Source organism: Anolis sagrei, chromosome 2 (assembly GCF_037176765.1).
Source record: "Anolis sagrei isolate rAnoSag1 chromosome 2, rAnoSag1.mat, whole genome shotgun sequence".
Classification (NCBI taxonomy): domain Eukaryota; kingdom Metazoa; phylum Chordata; class Lepidosauria; order Squamata; family Dactyloidae; genus Anolis; species Anolis sagrei.
This window is the reverse complement of record NC_090022.1, coordinates 156,476,187-156,495,489: the sequence shown is the minus strand read 5'-3', so window position 1 is coordinate 156,495,489 and position 19,303 is coordinate 156,476,187. Positions and strand designations below refer to the sequence as shown.

Below are 19,303 nucleotides of genomic sequence, written 5' to 3'. Positions count from 1 at the left end.
TTATTATTATTATTATTATTATTTATTAAACCATTTCCCTCTATTTTCCTGTTCTTTCCCCCACCCATGTCATTGTAGTTGAGACAACTATTGTCTATGTGGAAAGTGGGGGGAGGGATGACTAGCAAAAATGGGAACCAACCCCCCACATAAAAAGCTAGCCCCTCTTTTGGAGTTCGCTAAGATAATGGAACAATACACAATTTCCTTTCTAACGTGACATAATGCTATGTAATATGACGTTTTCCACCCCTCATGGGATGAGGTCCTTAGACTGAGATGAGATGGGGGAGGGTTCATTCCTTCCACTTAAATGTTACCCACTGCTCAGAATTCATTGAGGTCATGAGATGATTATTTTTCCCTTGCTAGTTACTCACATCACGAATGGCCATGGCCACATTTAACCTTGGAATGAGACAAAGTTTGCAGCTGAGCAAAGAGCCCCCTGTTGTATCTTGTTATGTCTTCAGACCAATTCAGCTGTTAAGAAAGGGCACAGTTTTTATAGTCGGGACAGTGCCAGTCCAGAAATGCATCAAGGAAATTACGTGTTTGAAAAAGTTTTTGGCCGTAACATTGTCCATAATAAGGAAAATACTAGGAAATCCTCTTTCCTGGCACATTGTTTTGCTTTCTTGCATTATTCCATTCTTTTAAAAGCAATTAGGAACTTCTATATATTTTATGTTTTATTAAAAATAAATGTCACTTAAGGAAACAATAGCCGGAGCTACACTTGCCAGAAACTTATTTAGAGTGTTTACTCAGAAGTAAGTCCCCTCTATGTATAATGGAGCTTGCTTTCTAGTAAGAATATAGCAATTTTTTTCTAGGATGCTAGCAACACTGTAGCTTTGAGAGAATAAAATAAACTGAGGTTAAGAAAGTTGTTTTTTGACTACAACTTCAATAATCCACACTCAAAATAGCCATTAGTCCTGCTGGCTGCAGGATCCTGAAAATTGTAGTCCAAAAAAGGGAACTTTCCCACATTTTCTCCATTTACCTCAAACAGAACTTGTTTTTTCTAGATCTGTCTAAAGAAGTATGAGATTTTGTGTTTTCTTAGATTGGTTACTGTGATCTATGCATCTGCATATTCCACTCCTTTTGGAGAACTGTTGGTAGAAACTTTTTGAATCTACACATGATCTATTTCAAATTTATGTGGCAGTCCATTGGTTTGAAGGGCAATTTAGCTCCTATCTGCATTCTTCCTTGGGTGTATGTAAGAGTGTGAAGATGGACATGGGTACCTAACTCTACTGTTCTGGCCCTTTTGTGTTCCTCCCTCAGAAACACATTCCACATATCTCATCCAGGGTTTTATCAATTTTATCAATTTGATTCCTAGTACATTTGGCCTGCCCACTGTGTTCTATTTCTCTATCATGTTATTTTGAAACTGTTTATTTTATTTTGTTATTTCATGAATTTCTTTTGATGGTAATTTTGCTTCTTGTATTTTATTTTGCTGTACTGTAATTTTGGATTTGGCCGCATGTTAGCCACCCCATGTCCCCTTTGAGGAGATGGTGGCAGGGTATAAATAAAGTTTATTATTATTACTTCCCTTAAAGTAAAGAAAGTATACCCTATTAATCCAACAGAAAGACATACAATCCGCGGCTCAAGATATGTTGATGACCATCAGCTGAGTGACTGTGAGGTTTGTGTGTGTGAAGGGTGGGACTGGGGGAAGATAAAAAAAGGGAAGACACAGAGAGGGAAGGGGAGGAGGAATACATATCAGAATGTGAGGAGATGCCTTTGAATCTTTCTGTGAAGAAATTGCAATAAAAAGACTATTGTGAGCGTATTGACCAGCTTGCTTGCTTTTGCTTGAAGATGGTCATACTGTGTTTACGCTACCCACACGGCAGAGAAAAGGCTTTCGGCATGAATGCTAAAGCTATGCCACTCCTCTTCCAATCGAAGAACAAAATGCCATAATAATACAAAAATTCAATTCAAGCACTAAACACACACACACATAAATCTAAAAGGGAGAAAGGGGGAGAAGAGAATGATTCCTGTATCCATATATCATGGCATTAGAAAGAAACTTTCTTGAGAGTGGGAGTAAAACATGGTAGCTGGCATGGGAAATTGCCAGAATACTGGCAATTTCTATTACTCTATTTGGTTACAGTTATGAATACCTCAGCCCCAAGCAACCTTGTCACACATTTGCCCTCTTTGAGGGTATCTGCCTACAGTTGTATCCACTGCCAACTCAAAAGAGAGTGATTTTTTCCAAACTCTGGAAAAATGCATCACTTGACAAGAAATTATGACCTGAGCTCTCACCACAGGCTGTAATTCCCCGGATTATTGAGAAGAAGCCCATGCCAGTCAAACTGTTGATAGAATTGTTACAGAATTCATTTCCCCTCATTTTGCATTAGCGCCTTCTCATTTAGGGAATAGTTAATATAGCTTAGCCTTTTTCTAAAGGAAGTCTCTGTATTCAATATTCATAATTAACTTGGAACCTTCATAGCAGGTAATCATTAGTAACTTGGAATAATATGAGACAGCAGCTTCTTCTATAGGGAATGAAGCCACAAATGGTATTATTATGCACATTTTAATTGACCTTGCAAGTTATGTTCTGAACACTTATGACCCATCCGGACCAGTGAAACTGTATTCACCATCATTTCCCAGTCTTCGCATTACGTAATAACCTACATTATACTTGGTGTGTGTGTGTGTGTGTGCGCAGTTGCTTTATTGCATGTAGTATATTGTGCCTCCAGTGGCAGCCTTGACTGAACTTTAACACTGGTCGCTGGCTATCAAGCCTCAATTGGGCTGGCTTTCCCTTGCCAAATGTTGATGCTTTAATATCCAGAAATGAAATAGGCTGTTTGTCTCTCTCATTTATCATAAATATCCATTGGGACCTGAAGGTTAGATTCAGCAAAGAAAAAAAAAGAGTTCTGAAGGTTAGGATCAAAGTCAAAATTCTTCCAAATGTAATGAAGCGCTGTTCTAATGAAAGATGAGGAATATTTAAATACAAGAGAAAACACTTTTGAGAGATTAGATAAAAGGGCTATCACACTTTCATCCTCTCAGAAAGGGATATTTGTGGAATACCACCCACCCCCCACAACTCGATTGCTATCTCTAAAAACAAAAATAATGTTACAGATATTTATATGAGTGCTTGTAGTTGTAGACAAATGCCAAAATTCTGGCTGTACCAAAGAACAAAAGCAGATGGAACACGTATCTGTAGGGATTAAATGGCATATGGTGATTGCACGCTTTACATTCTCTGAAATCTGGGAAACACACAAAGAAAGCCGTATGTCTTGCACATATCAGCCAAAAAAAGATAAAATACCCTGCATTTTGGTAAGGCCATTTAGGGCTGCAGCTCACTATACTTGTGCTTCAGAGAATTCTCATAGTTTAAAGGAAACTACGTATTCCAAAGAAATGACTCTTTATAGCCTCTGCCCAATCCCATGTACCACTAGTGGTTGGTGGATCTGCTGCAGGGACAGCAAACATATTCCTGATTTTATTGCCACTTTTTCTGCAGTTAGTCTGAGCTGAATGGGAGCCTTGCCAGCACTAATTCTATGGGCCAGAATCAGGAGAGCTCCCACTCAACCTGAAGCAGTTGAGTGGTAAAAACAAGAGTGGATGTACATCATTGTGCATCTGCTTAATGTGAGATCAAAGCCAACTGATCAAAACAGGATTTACCTCTGAGTAAATAGTTTCTTGCCTTGTCTTCCCACATATAGCAGCATGGCACACTCCTTCCGGACATGTCTTGAGGCCGTGGTAGCTCAGTGGGTTGAACTGCCAGCTGCAGAAAATCTGCTGACCTGAGGGTCAGCAGTTCGAAGACACAAGTCGGGGTGAGCTTTTGCCTGTCAGCCCTAGCTTCTGCCTGTAATGTGAATAGATCAATATGTACTGCTTTGGTGGGGAGATAAAAGGGCGCCCCATGCAGACATGCAGGCAACATGATCGGAGAAGTCTATGGACAACAGGCACCTCAGCATGGAAAAATGGAACGAGCATTCCCCCATGGCTGGAGTTGAGCATCACCTCCAGACGCCGGAAATGGAACGGGAATGCCTTTACCTCTGCCTGTGTATTGTATGTTGTTGTTTACTGTGTAAAAAGACATTGAATGTTTCCTTACATGTGTAAAACTGTAATCCGCTCTGAGTCCCTTTGGGGAGATATAGCAGAATATAAATAAAGTGCATTGTTATTGGTGGGTTTTCGTAAGGAAAAGTACTTTGAGTACGGAGATGCTTCTCTGGGTTGCTAAAATTGTTTGCCGCCTTTGTTGAGATGGATTGATTCTCCAGAAGACTCCATTTAGAAACCCTTTAAAAACTATGTAACAATTTAAAATGGCAAACCTGTATTCAGGGATCTTTTATTTTATACTTACAATTTGTTCTTGTGGGTGCTTTTTCAGTGAAATATTAGGGGCCTGTACAAAGTGATTTGAATGGCTATTTCACCTCAATATCAACTTCAGCCAGAACTCATTGTAGTTCAAAAGAGTAAATTTTTCAAGTTGTGATTTTAGCATTGCTCATCTCTGCAGCTGCAAATAGGTAATAGTGCTGTTGAGATTATGGCTAAAGCATATACAGTCAACTTGTGAGATAGTGTGGTGGAATTGGTTGTTATCTCCCATTTCATTGTATTTTCGTGACAATTAACATGACAATGCAAATAGGAAAAAACCTATAATCTTATGGGAGGAACAAGTCATTTTGCAAATGCACTATGATATTATTATTTTGATGGCTATCCCATACAACTGCTTTAGCCATTTTGAGCATCCTTTTTGGTGGAAAATGGGACATAAATTTAACCAAGTAAGCAAATGAGTGTCTTGGTCTAAGGAAAACCCAGCAACTCTTATTAGCTGCAAGAAAAAAGCATAGGTAATGAAAACGGATTTCAAAAAATAGATGGTTCAGCAGTAAATAAGGTAAAGGTAAAGGTTTCCCCTTGACATTAAGTCTCGTCATGTCCAACTCTGGGGGGGGGGGGGGGGGTGTGCTCATCTCCATTTCTAAGCCGAAGAGCCGGCGTTGTCTGTAGACAGGCCCGTAGCCAGGATTTTGTTTCGGGAGGGGGGGGGGACTAAATTTGGGGGGGGGGTTGGGGGGTTGGGGGGTTGGGGGGGCTGAGTTTCGGGAGGGGGGCTGAGTCTGAGTGAAAGAGGGTCTAGCCTAGCAAACCTTTTGTATCATTACCCCAATACCCCCATGCATATGGGATATATTGAGTATGGTGATCAGATCATGATATGAATAAACATAACAGTTTAAATAATGCACCAGTAAGACCTTTTCGCGAACCACCATGAGAATTTCAGGGGGGGGGGGGGGTGAAGCCTGTCTGTAGACACCTCCAAAGTCATGTGGCCAGCATACCGCATTGAGAGCCATTATAAATAAATAAATAAATAAATAAATAAATAAATAAACTGCATTAATTATATAGTTAAACCCTGTGGACTATATAAAGTTAAAATCCCTTGAAGATAGCCTAAAGGTGTGCTGTGTGATGTCAGAGACCAGTATCTTTCCTTTTCCTTGTGTGTCAGGGACTGATGTAATACTCTCTCCATGTTCACATATTCTGTATCCATGGATTCAACCATCCATAGATTCCAAATATTTTTTAAAAATCCAAAAAAACAAGCTTTGATTTTGCAATTTTATATATGCAATACCACGTTACTATGACATTGTGTATAATGGGTCGTAAGCATCCACGGATTTTGGTATCCACAGAGTGTCCTGAAATCAAACTCCAGTGGATACTAAAGACCCACTGTATTGTCTTTGGTACCCTTGGTTATATCTAGTTCTGTCTTTCTTGGACCTTGCCATGGACCAACAACTGACACCTCACAAACTGACAACAGTTCACACAGCACCACTTTGGTTGGATAGCACTAGTCTGAAGTAGTATTTTTAAAGTTGAGATCTCAGAAGTGTTGGGATCCTTTGAAAGGTTATTAGTGCCACTTTAATTAGAAGATCAGTAATGGCAAATAACCTTCTCTAAAGGTAGCTTGCTCACCATTGCTATTTTGCCTCTAAAATGAACTGGTAAGTGGTTCACTGTGCCTTTCTCCCAATGAGCTATTTGTGCTCTCTATTTTAGTTTCACAATAATTCCCCACAGTAGGCCAACGTGAGACAGCTAGTGCCCCAAGATTATCTGGTAGGTTTCAGGACTCAGCTGTAGATGCCCAAAACCCGGATCCAATACTTTAATTATTACACCACATAGTCTCTTAGTGCAGCTGATCACCACTCATTCCCAAATGGTATTTGGCTAGGTTTGGAGCAGTAATGATTTTTAGGAGAATTTACTTGACAGTGTTACTTTGAAGATAAAAGACGGAATATTAGTGCTTTCAAGAAAAGATGGGATGTAAATGGAATAGAAAGAAAAATATGATTGAATGAATGAGTACTTGGAAACTGCTGACCTAGGAAATTACAGACTTGCATAAATATATTAGTGATTTCACTACAGGGACTTTAGAGGTATTCCCAATAGAATGAATCCGGAACTGATTCAAAGAGATTGAATTAGCAGCAGTGCTTCCAAAAAATCAGGGCCAAATGAGGCAGCTGTAATAAAAATTTATAGAAAACTGAAATATGGAAGGAAAAGAATAAAGACAAATGCAGCAATGGCCTACAATGAAGAGCCCGTGCTCTGCTGCCAGTTATAGATGTGGGAAAGTTCTCTGGGGTGAGAACAGGGGCGGTTCAACCCATTACGCAAAGTGAGCATTCGCGGTATAGTTGATTTTGCCCAGGGGCGCTCTTGAGGCGCTCTTGGGGGAAAATAGACCTTGACGAGTCTATTTGTTGTAGTTATGAGTTGTAGCTACTGGGATGTATAGTTCACCTACAACCAAAGAGCATTCTGAACTCCACCAATGATGGAATTGAACCAAATATGGCACACAGAACTCCCACGACAAACAGAAAATATATATCAGTGATTGTTTGGGGGGGGGGGCACCAAAATACTGTTTGCTTACTGTTGAAAATTACCTAGGGCCACCTCTGGGTGAGAAGGTTGTATTTCTATCTTCTCCTCAACTACAAGCCTGCCCTGTGGCACTCTGCTCAAGAGTCTGGATAACTAGGAGAGTTGGAAAGGTTTTAATGCAAGGGCTAGCACTGAACACAATAATTAGGGATGTGTAGGCCCATGAATTTGTTTGAATATAATTGCTATAATTAATAGTTAATAATCCAGAATTAATTATCAGTTAATTCTCAGATGCTGTTTCTTCTTTTCCCATGTATTGAAAGTGAAATTGCTTCTCCAACATTTCTTTGAAGCTTAACCAGAATTTGGAAAAAGTTACTTTTTGAGACTTCAGGAATTTCCAACACAGTGTGGCCAATAGTTATCCTCAAACAAAGCAACTTTTCCGGGCTTTGATCTTGGCAACTTCTTAAGTGTAGGCCAGATTGCTGGCTATTAATTTTATACTGTAATGGCTAATGGGAGTAATTGAAAATGAAGTCGGCTCCCATTTGCATTGCCCCATTCTGGTTTCTCTTAATTGGATGGCACGGAGATTACACTGCATGTTTCTTTAATCATGCTGTGAATTGATAGGAACTTGAGAAATAGCTTTACGAAGATAGGCAGACTGAATATAACATTACATATGTGATTTTTTGTTTGTTTGACACCCCCCCCCCCAAATTTACTTAGACTTTGTTCTGCTTCCCTTTATATATTTTCTTTATTCCATGACTACTTTTGCTTTGGGGCTATCACAAGGAAAACAACAGATAGCTTGATTAGACAGGCTAACCATGTACGATACCAGCAGCTGCCTTGGTGACTTGCCAGGAACCCAACAGCTCTGTTTGCATAGGAATTTGCATAATTTTATAAACAAAAAAATTAAATGTGGATGCAAACACATGGCCATAAAATACCATTTGGCATGCTAAAAAACAATAGGTGGAATGAACAATCCCATCTTTTGATTGTGAGAGTCAGACACAGCTACTTCAGGACACTTGGAAAAACTGTAGGATGCCAAATTAGCTCAATCTAATCTGCAACAATGGTGAGGTATTCTTTTTTTTTTTCATTTTTCATTCCCTCGAGAAGGTTCACATTAAAGCATAGCTTGATGAGAAATGCCTCACTAAACACTTGTTAAGCTGTGTTGGAACCTACTAAAATATAATGCCAAGTTTACTTTCTTTGGAAAATGAAGGGGAATTAGGGTATTGCTGCAAAATGGTGCATTAACTTTAACATCTAGCAAAACAGAATAGTTTGAGAATTCATATTTTATGACTGAACTCTCAATTTATGGTCTGCAAAGAGGGATAATATAAAGCCTTGGAGGTACTTGTAATTTCCTGTGATCTAACAATAAACAATAACCATATCTATTCCATGCGTAATATACCATCTTCCCTCCAAGGGGTTCAAGGACAGTGTATACCATGAGACAGCAGATTCAGAATGTGTAGGACCAGTGTAGTAAGACTTCTTATTTAGCAGGTTTTGTTTTATGTTTTGCAATAGCACTTGAGCCTCCTTGTTCCTTTTCAGCATAACTACAGAATTCACAATACATTGCTGTTGCATGAACTGTTTCTGTTTTAATGCAAAATACTTTAGGTTGACTTGATTTTGAATTGACAGTCAATTTACAAAAACTCTACTTGTAGTAGTAATAGAAATCTATTGAGTCCATGGGAACTTCTTGTCTGCATTTTTTTCTTTTGTATCGGGGAGGAATATTTCTTGTATAAGGAAACTACGGGGCCATGGTGGCGCAGCAGGTTAAACCACCAAGCTGCAGAACTTGTTGACCAGAAGGTCAGTGGTTCAAAACTGCAGGAAGGGGTGAGCTCCCACTGTTATTCCCAGCTTCTACCAACCTAGCGGGTCAAAAACATGCAAATGTGAGTAGATCAATAGGTATCACTCCGGCGGAAAGATAATAGTGCTCCATGTATCATTCTGGCCACATGACTTTGGAGATGCCTGCGGTTAACACCATCTCTTCGGCTTAGAAATGGAGATGAGCACCACCTCCCAGAGTCAGACTTGACTAGACTTAATGTCCAGGGGAAACCTTTGCCTTTAAAGAAACTATGAAATTCATGGGACTGCCAGGTGACTTGAAAGTACATAAACACACAAGCTAAATGCCAGGGTTACCTCTAGATTTCAGGGTCCTTGGATAATATGTTTCCACTGCTCTTTCACCACACTGCACTTGCTTCCTCCTCACCTCTAGCAATTCATGGGCCTTCTTTTTCATGATTCAACCAGCATGGCAGCCCTTACACTTGAAGGGCACACGAAAAGTCAGCAATATCACGAAAAGGGGCCTAAAATTCTTGGGGAGCTGACAGTGCATCCCGTTACTGGTTCTTTAGGTGCATTAATTCCAGTGTCCAGCAAGGCTAAACCGTCAGACACTTTCTATGCAAGGATATCTAAATACCAGGATTTGAAGAACCTAAGTCTGCAGTATCAAAATCGATTGACATAATAGAACTTGGTTAGGAAAAAAGCTAAGTTATAGGATTTTCTTTCAGCATGGGCTTCCATCAGTGTTTTGAAAAATGAATTTAACAAAACTTCTTCCGAATTTAGATAGACAAACTGGTATTTTCTGACACCTTCTTCCTTTTTGTTCCTTTTTCAAAATATTAGGTTATTTTCTCCTGTGGTTTTAGGCCTTGAATTATCATTGCAATATAGATTAACAGAAAAACACAATATGCACAGGAACACCTATCTAACAATCCATAACTGAGTGATTAATATAATCTCAAATATAGGTTTAGACCTAAAACTGTTTCTTCTTTCTGCTTTCACAGTGTCCCAGCAAGGTGAAAACCAAAGGCGACTCTACAGAGAACTACTGAAAAACTATAATCGCCTGGAACGGCCTGTTATGAATGACTCACAACCTCTTGTAGTAGAGCTGCAGTTGTCATTACTACAGATAATTGATGTGGTAAGTAAGTTATAACATGGTTCCTTTTTCATGAGCAAAGCTTAAGCAAAGCCAATGTTATATTTGCTATAAAGTAGAAAGATACCATTGGTATGCAACATAGTCCCATTGTAAGTTCATCTGAACAAGCTCTTTTAGGATTATTTAAAACAGATTGGTTATTCCATAATACCTTTAACAATATTATTGTATTATCACAAGGACGATGAAAGAATGGCAGAATCATGGCTTTTCTCCAGTTTTATCGGGCTTGTTTATGTCTGGAGTAGCATTTTAATTATATAAAGTTAAATTATTGACAGGCTAAAGTCTCCATATCATAATGATGAGATACTGCGCAGTTTCGTTTTGTTGTAAATGCAGTCCCATTAGGCCAGATTTATCCATGGTGTCAGCCTGGGATTCCTGTCTCACCAATGGTATCACTGGCTGGGGCCAATGGGAGCTGTACTCCCACCATTTCAGGGGAAACACAGATTTCACATACATTTTAGAATAATTAAAAAGATAGTGTCTGACAAACTTTTTGGGAAATAACAAGAAATATAAAAAGAAATCTCCCTCCCCCCCCCCCCCCCCCGGGCTCTCCCATTCCAGAGTTAAAAATGCACAGTGACAATGAAAATATGTCACATGCATAGAAGAGATTCTGATGAAGCATCTACATAATGATTTTTTTTCTACTTCTAACTTTGTCTGGGAGGTTTCACTATGAAGCTTAATCATTAGAGAGTTATATGTGAATAATATTGCCTGTCAGAAGTGATCTTGTTAATTTGTCTCTAATGATGGTGAATATGAATATGGACTCTCTGCTGAGAGTGAGCGGCAGTATTTATACTTTATTGAACCCCAAATAAAAGGAAGTGAGGCTGCTGATATGGTAGAAGTCGGCAGTGTGAATGGACTCTGGATGCTGAGATGATTAGCGATGAGCCACAGCCCCTGCTCACTCCCCACAAACTCATCCCCAGTTTGGAAAGAATCCTCACTCCCACCCACTGAATTAATTTAGCAGATGTACACAGGTCTGGATGTCTGGAAATTAATCCAATTTTGTTCTTGAATTAATTCTGAATCAGCAAAGTCTCTAGGTTCTGCAAACTTCCAGTGGTCTAATTAGGAGTGTGCTAAATGTAAGAGGGCAGAAAGGCTTCTCTGAATCCACTCTCCTTGTGAAACTAAACAAGATCCTTTTCACTTCTCCTTCTGCATCTGTTAATTTTTTTGAGCCCCCAATGGTGCAATGGGGTAAACCCTTGTGCCGGCAGGACCGCTGACCAACAGGCCAGTGGTCCAGATCTGAGGAGAGTAGGTTCAGCTCCCTCTGTCAGCTCCAGCTCTCCATGCGGAGACATGAGAGAAACCTCCCACAAGGATGGTAAAACATCAAAAACATCCAAGCATCCCATGGGCAATGTCTTTGCAGACAGCCAATTTTCTCACACCAAAAGCAACTTACAGTTTCTCAAGTTGTTCCTGACAGGAAAAAAAATCAATCAAATCAAATTTTGTGTGTGTTGGAAAAAGAAGCCCCATTCCAGGCTTTGGAGGGGTGGAGACTACAGGGAGGCTTCTGGCTCACCTCTCATACTTATAATAAAGTATTCATGAGTTTAGTTGCCTCTTGCTATCCGCTGAGCTTTGGTTCCAGGACCTCTGTGGATACCAAAATCAATGGATGCTCAAATTCCATTATATACAATGGTGTAGTAAAATGGTGTTCCTTATATAAAATGGCAAAAATGAATTTTTTTGTTTTTTGTTTTGGATTTGGGGGGAGGGAATTCCTTTGAGCTGTGATTGGTTGAGTCCAAGGATTCAGAGTCTTGTGGATACATTGGATTGACTGTACATAGGAGATGGCAGCACCTCTCTTGAAGTGAATTAGACTCAAAATGCAGCTGTTGCTCCTTTGTAGAATTATCTGAAGAGAAAGTAGCCACATGGAACAAACAAATGGTTTCCATGTAATATCAAATAAGTTCTCGTATTGAAACCACCAAATGATTAAGTGAAATTTTGGATTAGCAACTTGATTGATACCACTGTAATAATGTGCAAAGGTAGAGATTGAAAAATGCAGTTGTAAGGGATTTGACGGGGCAATTATTTTTGCTGTGTGTTATGAATTGAGGCGGAACTAGAAGGTGAGGCAAGTTTAATCTGGGAGGGAAATGCATATTGCAATATTGATATTATTTTACATGGTGATATTTTATTATGTATTGCAAAATGTAGCCAGCCACATTTAATAATAGCTGACTAGAGTCCCTATATTGGGTGAAAGGTGAAATAAAAATAATGTAAGTCAATTGACTTGTAGCCACATGAAGGAAACAGTGGGTTCTGCAGTTACTTGAGTAGAGATGGGTACAGGGCCCCCTAATTTCAGTCCTGGGTTTGAATCTCATGACTTGCACCCTTTTCTCCAATTCTCTGGGTGAAAAGGAGGATATTCAGGGCAAGACTACTTTGTTGGAAGGTGTATGCATATATTTTCTTTATTTATGTGACTTTGGTTTTAAAAACTGAATTGTGTTCTCTATGGAACTATAGATTAGGCCTGAACAACATGTGGTCCCTGTTCCACATGTGGTCCAAACAAACCATTGGGGTGGCCTGCTGAGTGCTGCCGCTTCCACTTGCACCTGCTCTTTGAGAGGGAGAAAGAAAGACAGACAGAAGGAAAGAGAAAGAAAGAAAGACAGACAGACAGAAAGTCAGAAAAGTAGGGAAAAAAGAGATAAGGAGGGAGGGAGGAAAGAAAAAGAAAAAAAAGAGAAGAGAAGAGGTGGGTAGGAAAAAAAGGGAGGGAGAAAATGAAGAATGAAAGGTAAATAAAAAAGAGAAAAGGAAGGAAGAAAAATAAGAAAGGAAGAAAGAAAGGTAGGTAGGTAGGTAGGTAGGGAAAATAAAGGCAAGGAATTCAGAATTGAGAAAACATAGTGTTGTGGTTTGAACGTCAGACTACAGCTCTGAACCCTCCAGGTGACTTTCGGCAAGTCGTACTCTCTCAGCTTTAGAGGAAAACAGAGACAAATCCCCTTTGAACAAATCTTGACAAGAAAACTCTGTGATAGGGTTGCCTTAGAGTTGCCCTAAGTCTGGAATGACTTGAAGGCATACAACAACAATCCTAATTAATCATTCACCAGGAGCCCCTGGTAGCGCAATGGGTTAAACCCTTGTGCCGTCAGAACTGAAAATGGTCAGATCAGAGGTTCAAATCCAGGGAGAGCATGGATGAGCTCCCTCTGTCAGCTCCAGCTCCCCATGTGGGGACATGAGAGCAACCTCCCATAAGGATGATAAAACATCAAAACATCTGGGAGTCCCCTGGGCAATGTTCTTGCAGATGGCCAATTCTCTCACACCAAAGGCGACTTGCAGTTTCTCAAGTAGTTCCTGACACACACACACACACACACACACAATCATTAATTATACCTTACTTGGAAAGTGAGGTGCTAAAAACCAATTTGTGCTTAGTTATATGTTGTTTGATTTATGATTTGGTTTAAGTATGTAAGACACTGAATTTTGCCATTATTCTTGCTTTAGGTATTGTATTGTTGTATTGTGTTTTGAGGCCTTGGCCTATGTAAGCCGCATCGAGTCCTTCGGGAGATGCTAGCGGGGTACAAATAAAGTTATAATAATAATAATAATTCTTGTAAATTGCTTTGAGCCCAGCCCCCCTCCCCCCCAGGGAAAAGTGGTATATAAATACTGTAAATAAATAAATAAATTTATGGCCTAACTATTTTTGGCCCCTTATTACCAACAAGTTGTATAGAACTGCTATAAATTATGCTTAACGTATCTTACTTAATACATATTACCAGGTGCTGCCCCCTTCATTTTTATTTTAATTTTATTTATATTCTGCCTTTCTCTGGCCATAGGACCCGAGGTGGCTTACAAAAAATGCTAAACATGATCAAGTTAAACACCTGGCAGTAAAAAATTAAAACTCAGTTAAACAAGCTACCATGTCAAGTTTTTTAAAGAATAAAATTAGTTCAAATCATGTATTATTTTATTAAAATGTTTATATTTCTCTATATATCTGAAGTTATCATAATGATAACGTTAAAAATACAACACACATAATAAAAAGCTTCCCTGGAACCAGTTATAGGTATGCTCCAGTTAACTAAATAGCTTGTTTTCACTAAGTCATTTTATGCCCACCTCCCCTTTTTTCTCCCTGTTTTCTGTGTAGTTGGAAGGATTTCTTATTATGGGCATTACGAGAATAGTAAAAGAGGACTGGAGAAGCAGAGATTATTGTGTCGAGGTTGCACCATGTTGCAGACAGCATTTTGCAGTGGGGTTGAGTTGGGAAAAAGTAGGAATCTATACTAACCAATTCTACAACAGCTGTGTGTGCCTGCCTATAATAGGCAGGGTAAACATCAGCTGCCTCCAGAATCCCTTACTGAGCAAACATAAATAGCAAAACAGAAATTAACATGAACAGCCTGTCTCACCAATTATGCCCAGAAAGGTTTTAATTTTTTTTTTTACAAATGTGTCTACGAAAATGGAAATCATAACAAAAAAGGAAGCTGGTGAATGAAAGGGAGAAAAATAATCACCACCGTCATTTCTAAACTGTTTTCAAAGGCAGCCCCACATAGAGTGCATTTTAGTAGTCCAAATGCAGGTGTCACCATAGCTAGATCTCTCTTTTCTAGCACTGAATGAAGCTCGCATGCTAGTCTTAACTATTTACTAGGCCACTACTAAAACATGGGCATCCAGGAGCAAGCCAAGCTAGAAGTCTGACATCAACTAATCAGACTTAGAATACTGTGTTAAGCTTATAACACTTCCAGTCCCTGTTTCCTATAACTTCAGAAGGGGGTTTTGCACCCAGAACAGTGAATCCGTGGATGCTATGACTGAGGGAATACCTTTGATTGTCTTCCAGCCAAGCTTACGTGCATGCCAAGGCAGGTCACATGGGGAGGACTGGGCCAAAGCCTTGGCTGCCCTTCTCTGGCCCTCTTTCTACTCTTTTATTACTCTAGCTTTCAGTTTGGGACATTTAAATCTCAGCATCTGGCCTAGACCTGACATGGATAGAGAATGTGTAGCCCTTGCATTGTTGCTGGATTCCCATCTAGGGAAGGATGAATGGAGTTGCAATGCAGCCGCATTTTGAGGCCATTGCATATTTGACTTCTGATTTAGCCCCTGGTTTTGTTCTGATGATATTCCTGAAAGTACTAGAGATCTTTGGGGTCTTCACAAGAACTCCAAAGCAGTCTCCATAAATTGGGGCAGGGGGAGGTCCACTGCTAATACAGGTCTGCCTGAATTAGAATCAGTGGTACCAAACACATAAACAACAAGCGAATTAAGTGAACCTTAAAGACTGGTTGGAGCAGGGGTTCTTAACTGTTTTTGTTCCACAGAACTCTTTGCCAATCAGGTGGAAACCATTACCACTTCTCAGAATATAGTATCAGACAGTTTTATAACTCTCAACACTCACAATTAAATTTTAGGATAATTCAAAATTACTATTTATAATGTTTCCACAATTTCAATATCTGATAAACTAACATGGTGCAAAATCTGTTCAAATTGTCATTTTGAGAAAGTATTTCAAAATTTGAGTTTTCCCATTGTGTTATAAAACCATCTCTACCATCTTGTGCTGGCAGTTATCTACTGCACCCAGAACACACTGTGTCAAAATAAAGATCATACTAGTCCACACAATGGTGTCTCTATATTTTTCAGTTAAAGCTCAGAGATTCCCTGGCTTAAAGAGACATTGTACGTGCCTCAATAGATAATTCAGCATCGAACTAATAAATTTGTGTGATTTTAATAGTTGTTTTAATCATTGATCTTTTAATTGTTTGTATTTTAATTGTATTTGTTTGCTTTCAAATTTATATATGTTGGCATCAAATCATTGCCTGTTGTAAGGCCGCCCTGAGTCCCCTTCAGGGTGAGAAGGGTGGAGTACAAATGTGGGAAATAAATAAAAAAATAAATGGTAAACCAACCGTCCAGGAAATCAACTGTTCAAGGAAAAGACAAGAGTTAGCTCACATGTGTATTTTGTTTTTAGTATTATGAATTGCAGCAATTTAAGTGGTACAGTTAATCCAATTTCATGTATTTCTTTATTCATTTGATACCCCCTTTATTCAATTGATTTCTTTATTCAATTGATACTCTGTCAAAAGAGTTGCGCCGGAAAGATAAGGCAGTCAGTTCATGTGAACCTTAAAAGATCCTATGTTCTAAAAGTAATAGCAGTCCATGGTGCATGCAAGTATGCTTATGCCATTCACCCCACCACTGTGGAATTACTTAGGGGTTCCTAAAGGATGCTCTAAGGTAGGCTTGTGCATAAATCTGGGGTAGTCAGTTCCCTTTGGCCAATCTGGCTTGTTTGACTTGGTTAGATCGCCGTAACAGTAAGGGCTCATCTGTCATAATTTTTCATACATAATGGGACCATGTGGCAGCCAATAATGGCTCCTCCTCCCCTATTTGGCACCATGTGGCACGCGGAGAGGCTGCTGTGTGCTGCTCACACGGGGTTTCCTGTGAGCCCTGCCTGTTGGGCCAACCAGAATAAAAGAATGTTGTGACTTGGCTTACACACTGCTTCCTTAAGCCCCTTGCTCAAACCCAGACTTCCTTGAAAGGAAGATAAGAAAGGGTCCCAGGAGGGGTGTTCCCTTAACCTTGTTCTTCAAACCCAGACTTCCTTGAAAGGAAGATAAGAAAGGGTTCCAGGAGGGTGCTTCTTTAACCACATTCTTCAAACCCAGACTCCCTTGAAAGGAAGAAAAGAAAGGGTCCCAGGAAGGATGCTTCCTTAAACTCTTTCTTCAAACTCAGTCTCCCTTGAAAGGAAAATAGGAAAGGGTCCCAGGAAAGGGGAACCCTTTAAGTTCCCCAGTCCCACCAATGGGCTGGATCTTCCCGGATCTTTTGGCTGCCTAGCCAAAAACAGATTTTTCCATTAGCTGATTTTTGAAAGGCTCCCAAAAACAGATCTGGGTACCCAACAAAATTTGGATACCAAAAACGGATTGCCCTTCAGGTGACTACTATGCAGATGGGAGCTGGAAGCTTCACATTCTCCTTTTGCTGCCCCTAGTTCATATTAGTCCTAACTAGGAGCTCATCAAGTAGTAGTTTGCTTCTCTTGAAAAAAAATAATCAAATTACTTGATCTCTGCTGTGAGTTTTATTTCCCTGAATTCTGTCTCTCAGCCAGGCTGCTGTCTAATTGCAGTTTAGGACCAGGGGGCTTTGATAAGGTGTTTCCCAGAATGTTAACACATTGTTTTGTCACTTCAGAATACTAAAGAGGACCCTGAAATGCACAGATGTCCCTGACGTTTCACAAGTAATTTGTTGATTAATTATGAAGCTTTATACCAATTTTGCATAGAAGCATCTTGTACATTGAAAGAAATTACGAGCCATGTGTTCCTATAAATGATTCATCAGATGCTGTTCCCAGAGTTTTCTGAAAAAGCTATTGTTATGACTAGTGTGGGCTGCCACTTGCTTTGCAAACACATGGGCGGTTTATCTGGCAGGCTGGAAGTCCACTGATGGTTGCATGAGGCTAATCAGTCCTGCCGTACAACCTTTGCAATGATGCAGAATTACAAAATAAGCACTTTCCTTATCCTGTCCTTCACACAACAACTGTGGAAGACCACCCACTGGCTGCCTTGCATTTTTCTAAATCTTTGTGCCATTTTAGTGGCATGCAGTCACTTAGTTGTGAAATATTCCAACAAGCAGAGGTTGAATCAAATAGTAAGAACAGGAACTACTGCTGCTTTCCAAGTCTATTGCTTCTGTAATAAGTGCTGGACTAGAATTCCTATAATCCCAGTATGGTAATGCTTGTTTTGGGGTGATAGCTGCAGTCCAACATATGTGGAGAGTGAGACCATCAAAGTTGGGAGAGCTGGCATTGTGAAAATACAATGGGCTCTGGGTATCTGCTGGGATTTAGCTTCAGCGCCCCCCCACCCCACCCCCGGTTGGTAAATTTTGATATTCAATACAATGATATTGCTGCCTTAGAGATCAGGACATAGAACAATGGCTTCAAACTACAGGAAAGGAGATTCCACCTGAACATTAGGAAGAAGTGCGAAAGCTTTTCAGCAGTGGAACTCTCTGCCCTGGAATGTGGTGGAGGCTCCTTCTTGGAGGCTTTTAAACAGAGGCTGAATGGCCATCTGTCGGGGGTGCTTTAGATACAATTTTCCTGTTTCTTTGCAGAATGGGGTTGGACTGGATGGCCCACGATGTATCTTCCAACTCTATGATTTTATGATGTAGCGTTTCATCTTATTTAAAGGCTTCCATCATTATTCCATTACCAAATAAGTTCCCTGTTAATAATTTTCAGGGCTGCAGACCAGTGGCACTCACTTCCATTATCATGAACGGCCTCGAAAAACTGGTTTGTAGGCATATCATTTCTTGCCTTCCACATACATTTGCTAAACATCAGTTTGCATAAAGAACTAACAGATCTACGGAGGATGCTATAGCCACCCCTTTCCATACTGCTCTGACACATCTGGAATGACGAGGGAACTATGTGAGGATTTTTTTTTGCAGAGTTTAGTTCTGCATTTAATACAACCCTTCCACATAGATTGGTGTCTATACTTGTAGATCTTGAAGTTTCATATTCAGTTCGTTTTTGGATCATGGACTTCTTGTATGGATGTTCCCAGAGGCTTAGATGAGGTAATCATATCTCTTCAGCACTTATTCTCAACACTGGTACACCACAGGGCTGTGTGTTGAGTCCTCTACTTTATATTCTTTCTACATATGATTGCACCCCTATCCACCATAGTAATATAATCGTCAAATTTACACCCCCACAGTGGTGAGGCTTCTCGCTGAAGGAATGAGACTGCTTACTAGGATTAGGTGGATCCTAGTCATCCGTAAACCAGATCAACAGTTGGGTCACACCGTTTACAGAAAACCCACACACACAGATAGATATCTACATAAAAACTCCACCTCAACTGGGCTCTACAGGCCAATGGATACTCACCTCAGACATCAGGAGAGCAGCAAGACCGAGAACAAGCCACGAGAGTCAAGACAAAGATCCACTCAGAGGAAAAGTGTTCTTGCCATACATCAAGGGAACCACTGACCGCATAGGGAAGCTGATGAGGAAACACAACATACAAACTATCTACAGACCCACCAAGAAAATCCAACAAATGCTTC

General features: G+C 39.9%; 1 protein-coding gene across 1 annotated transcript in view; it reads left to right on the top strand.

Moving 5' to 3' along the window:
• The window catches only part of LOC132768089 (neuronal acetylcholine receptor subunit alpha-7-like), a 170,678-nt gene that overhangs the window by 44,217 nt on the left and 107,158 nt on the right, over positions 1-19,303 (top strand). The window contains exon 2 of the mRNA XM_060763693.2: positions 9,900-10,039. Within this exon, the coding sequence (XP_060619676.1) occupies positions 9,900-10,039 (140 nt within the window). The remainder of the gene's footprint in view (positions 1-9,899; positions 10,040-19,303) is intronic.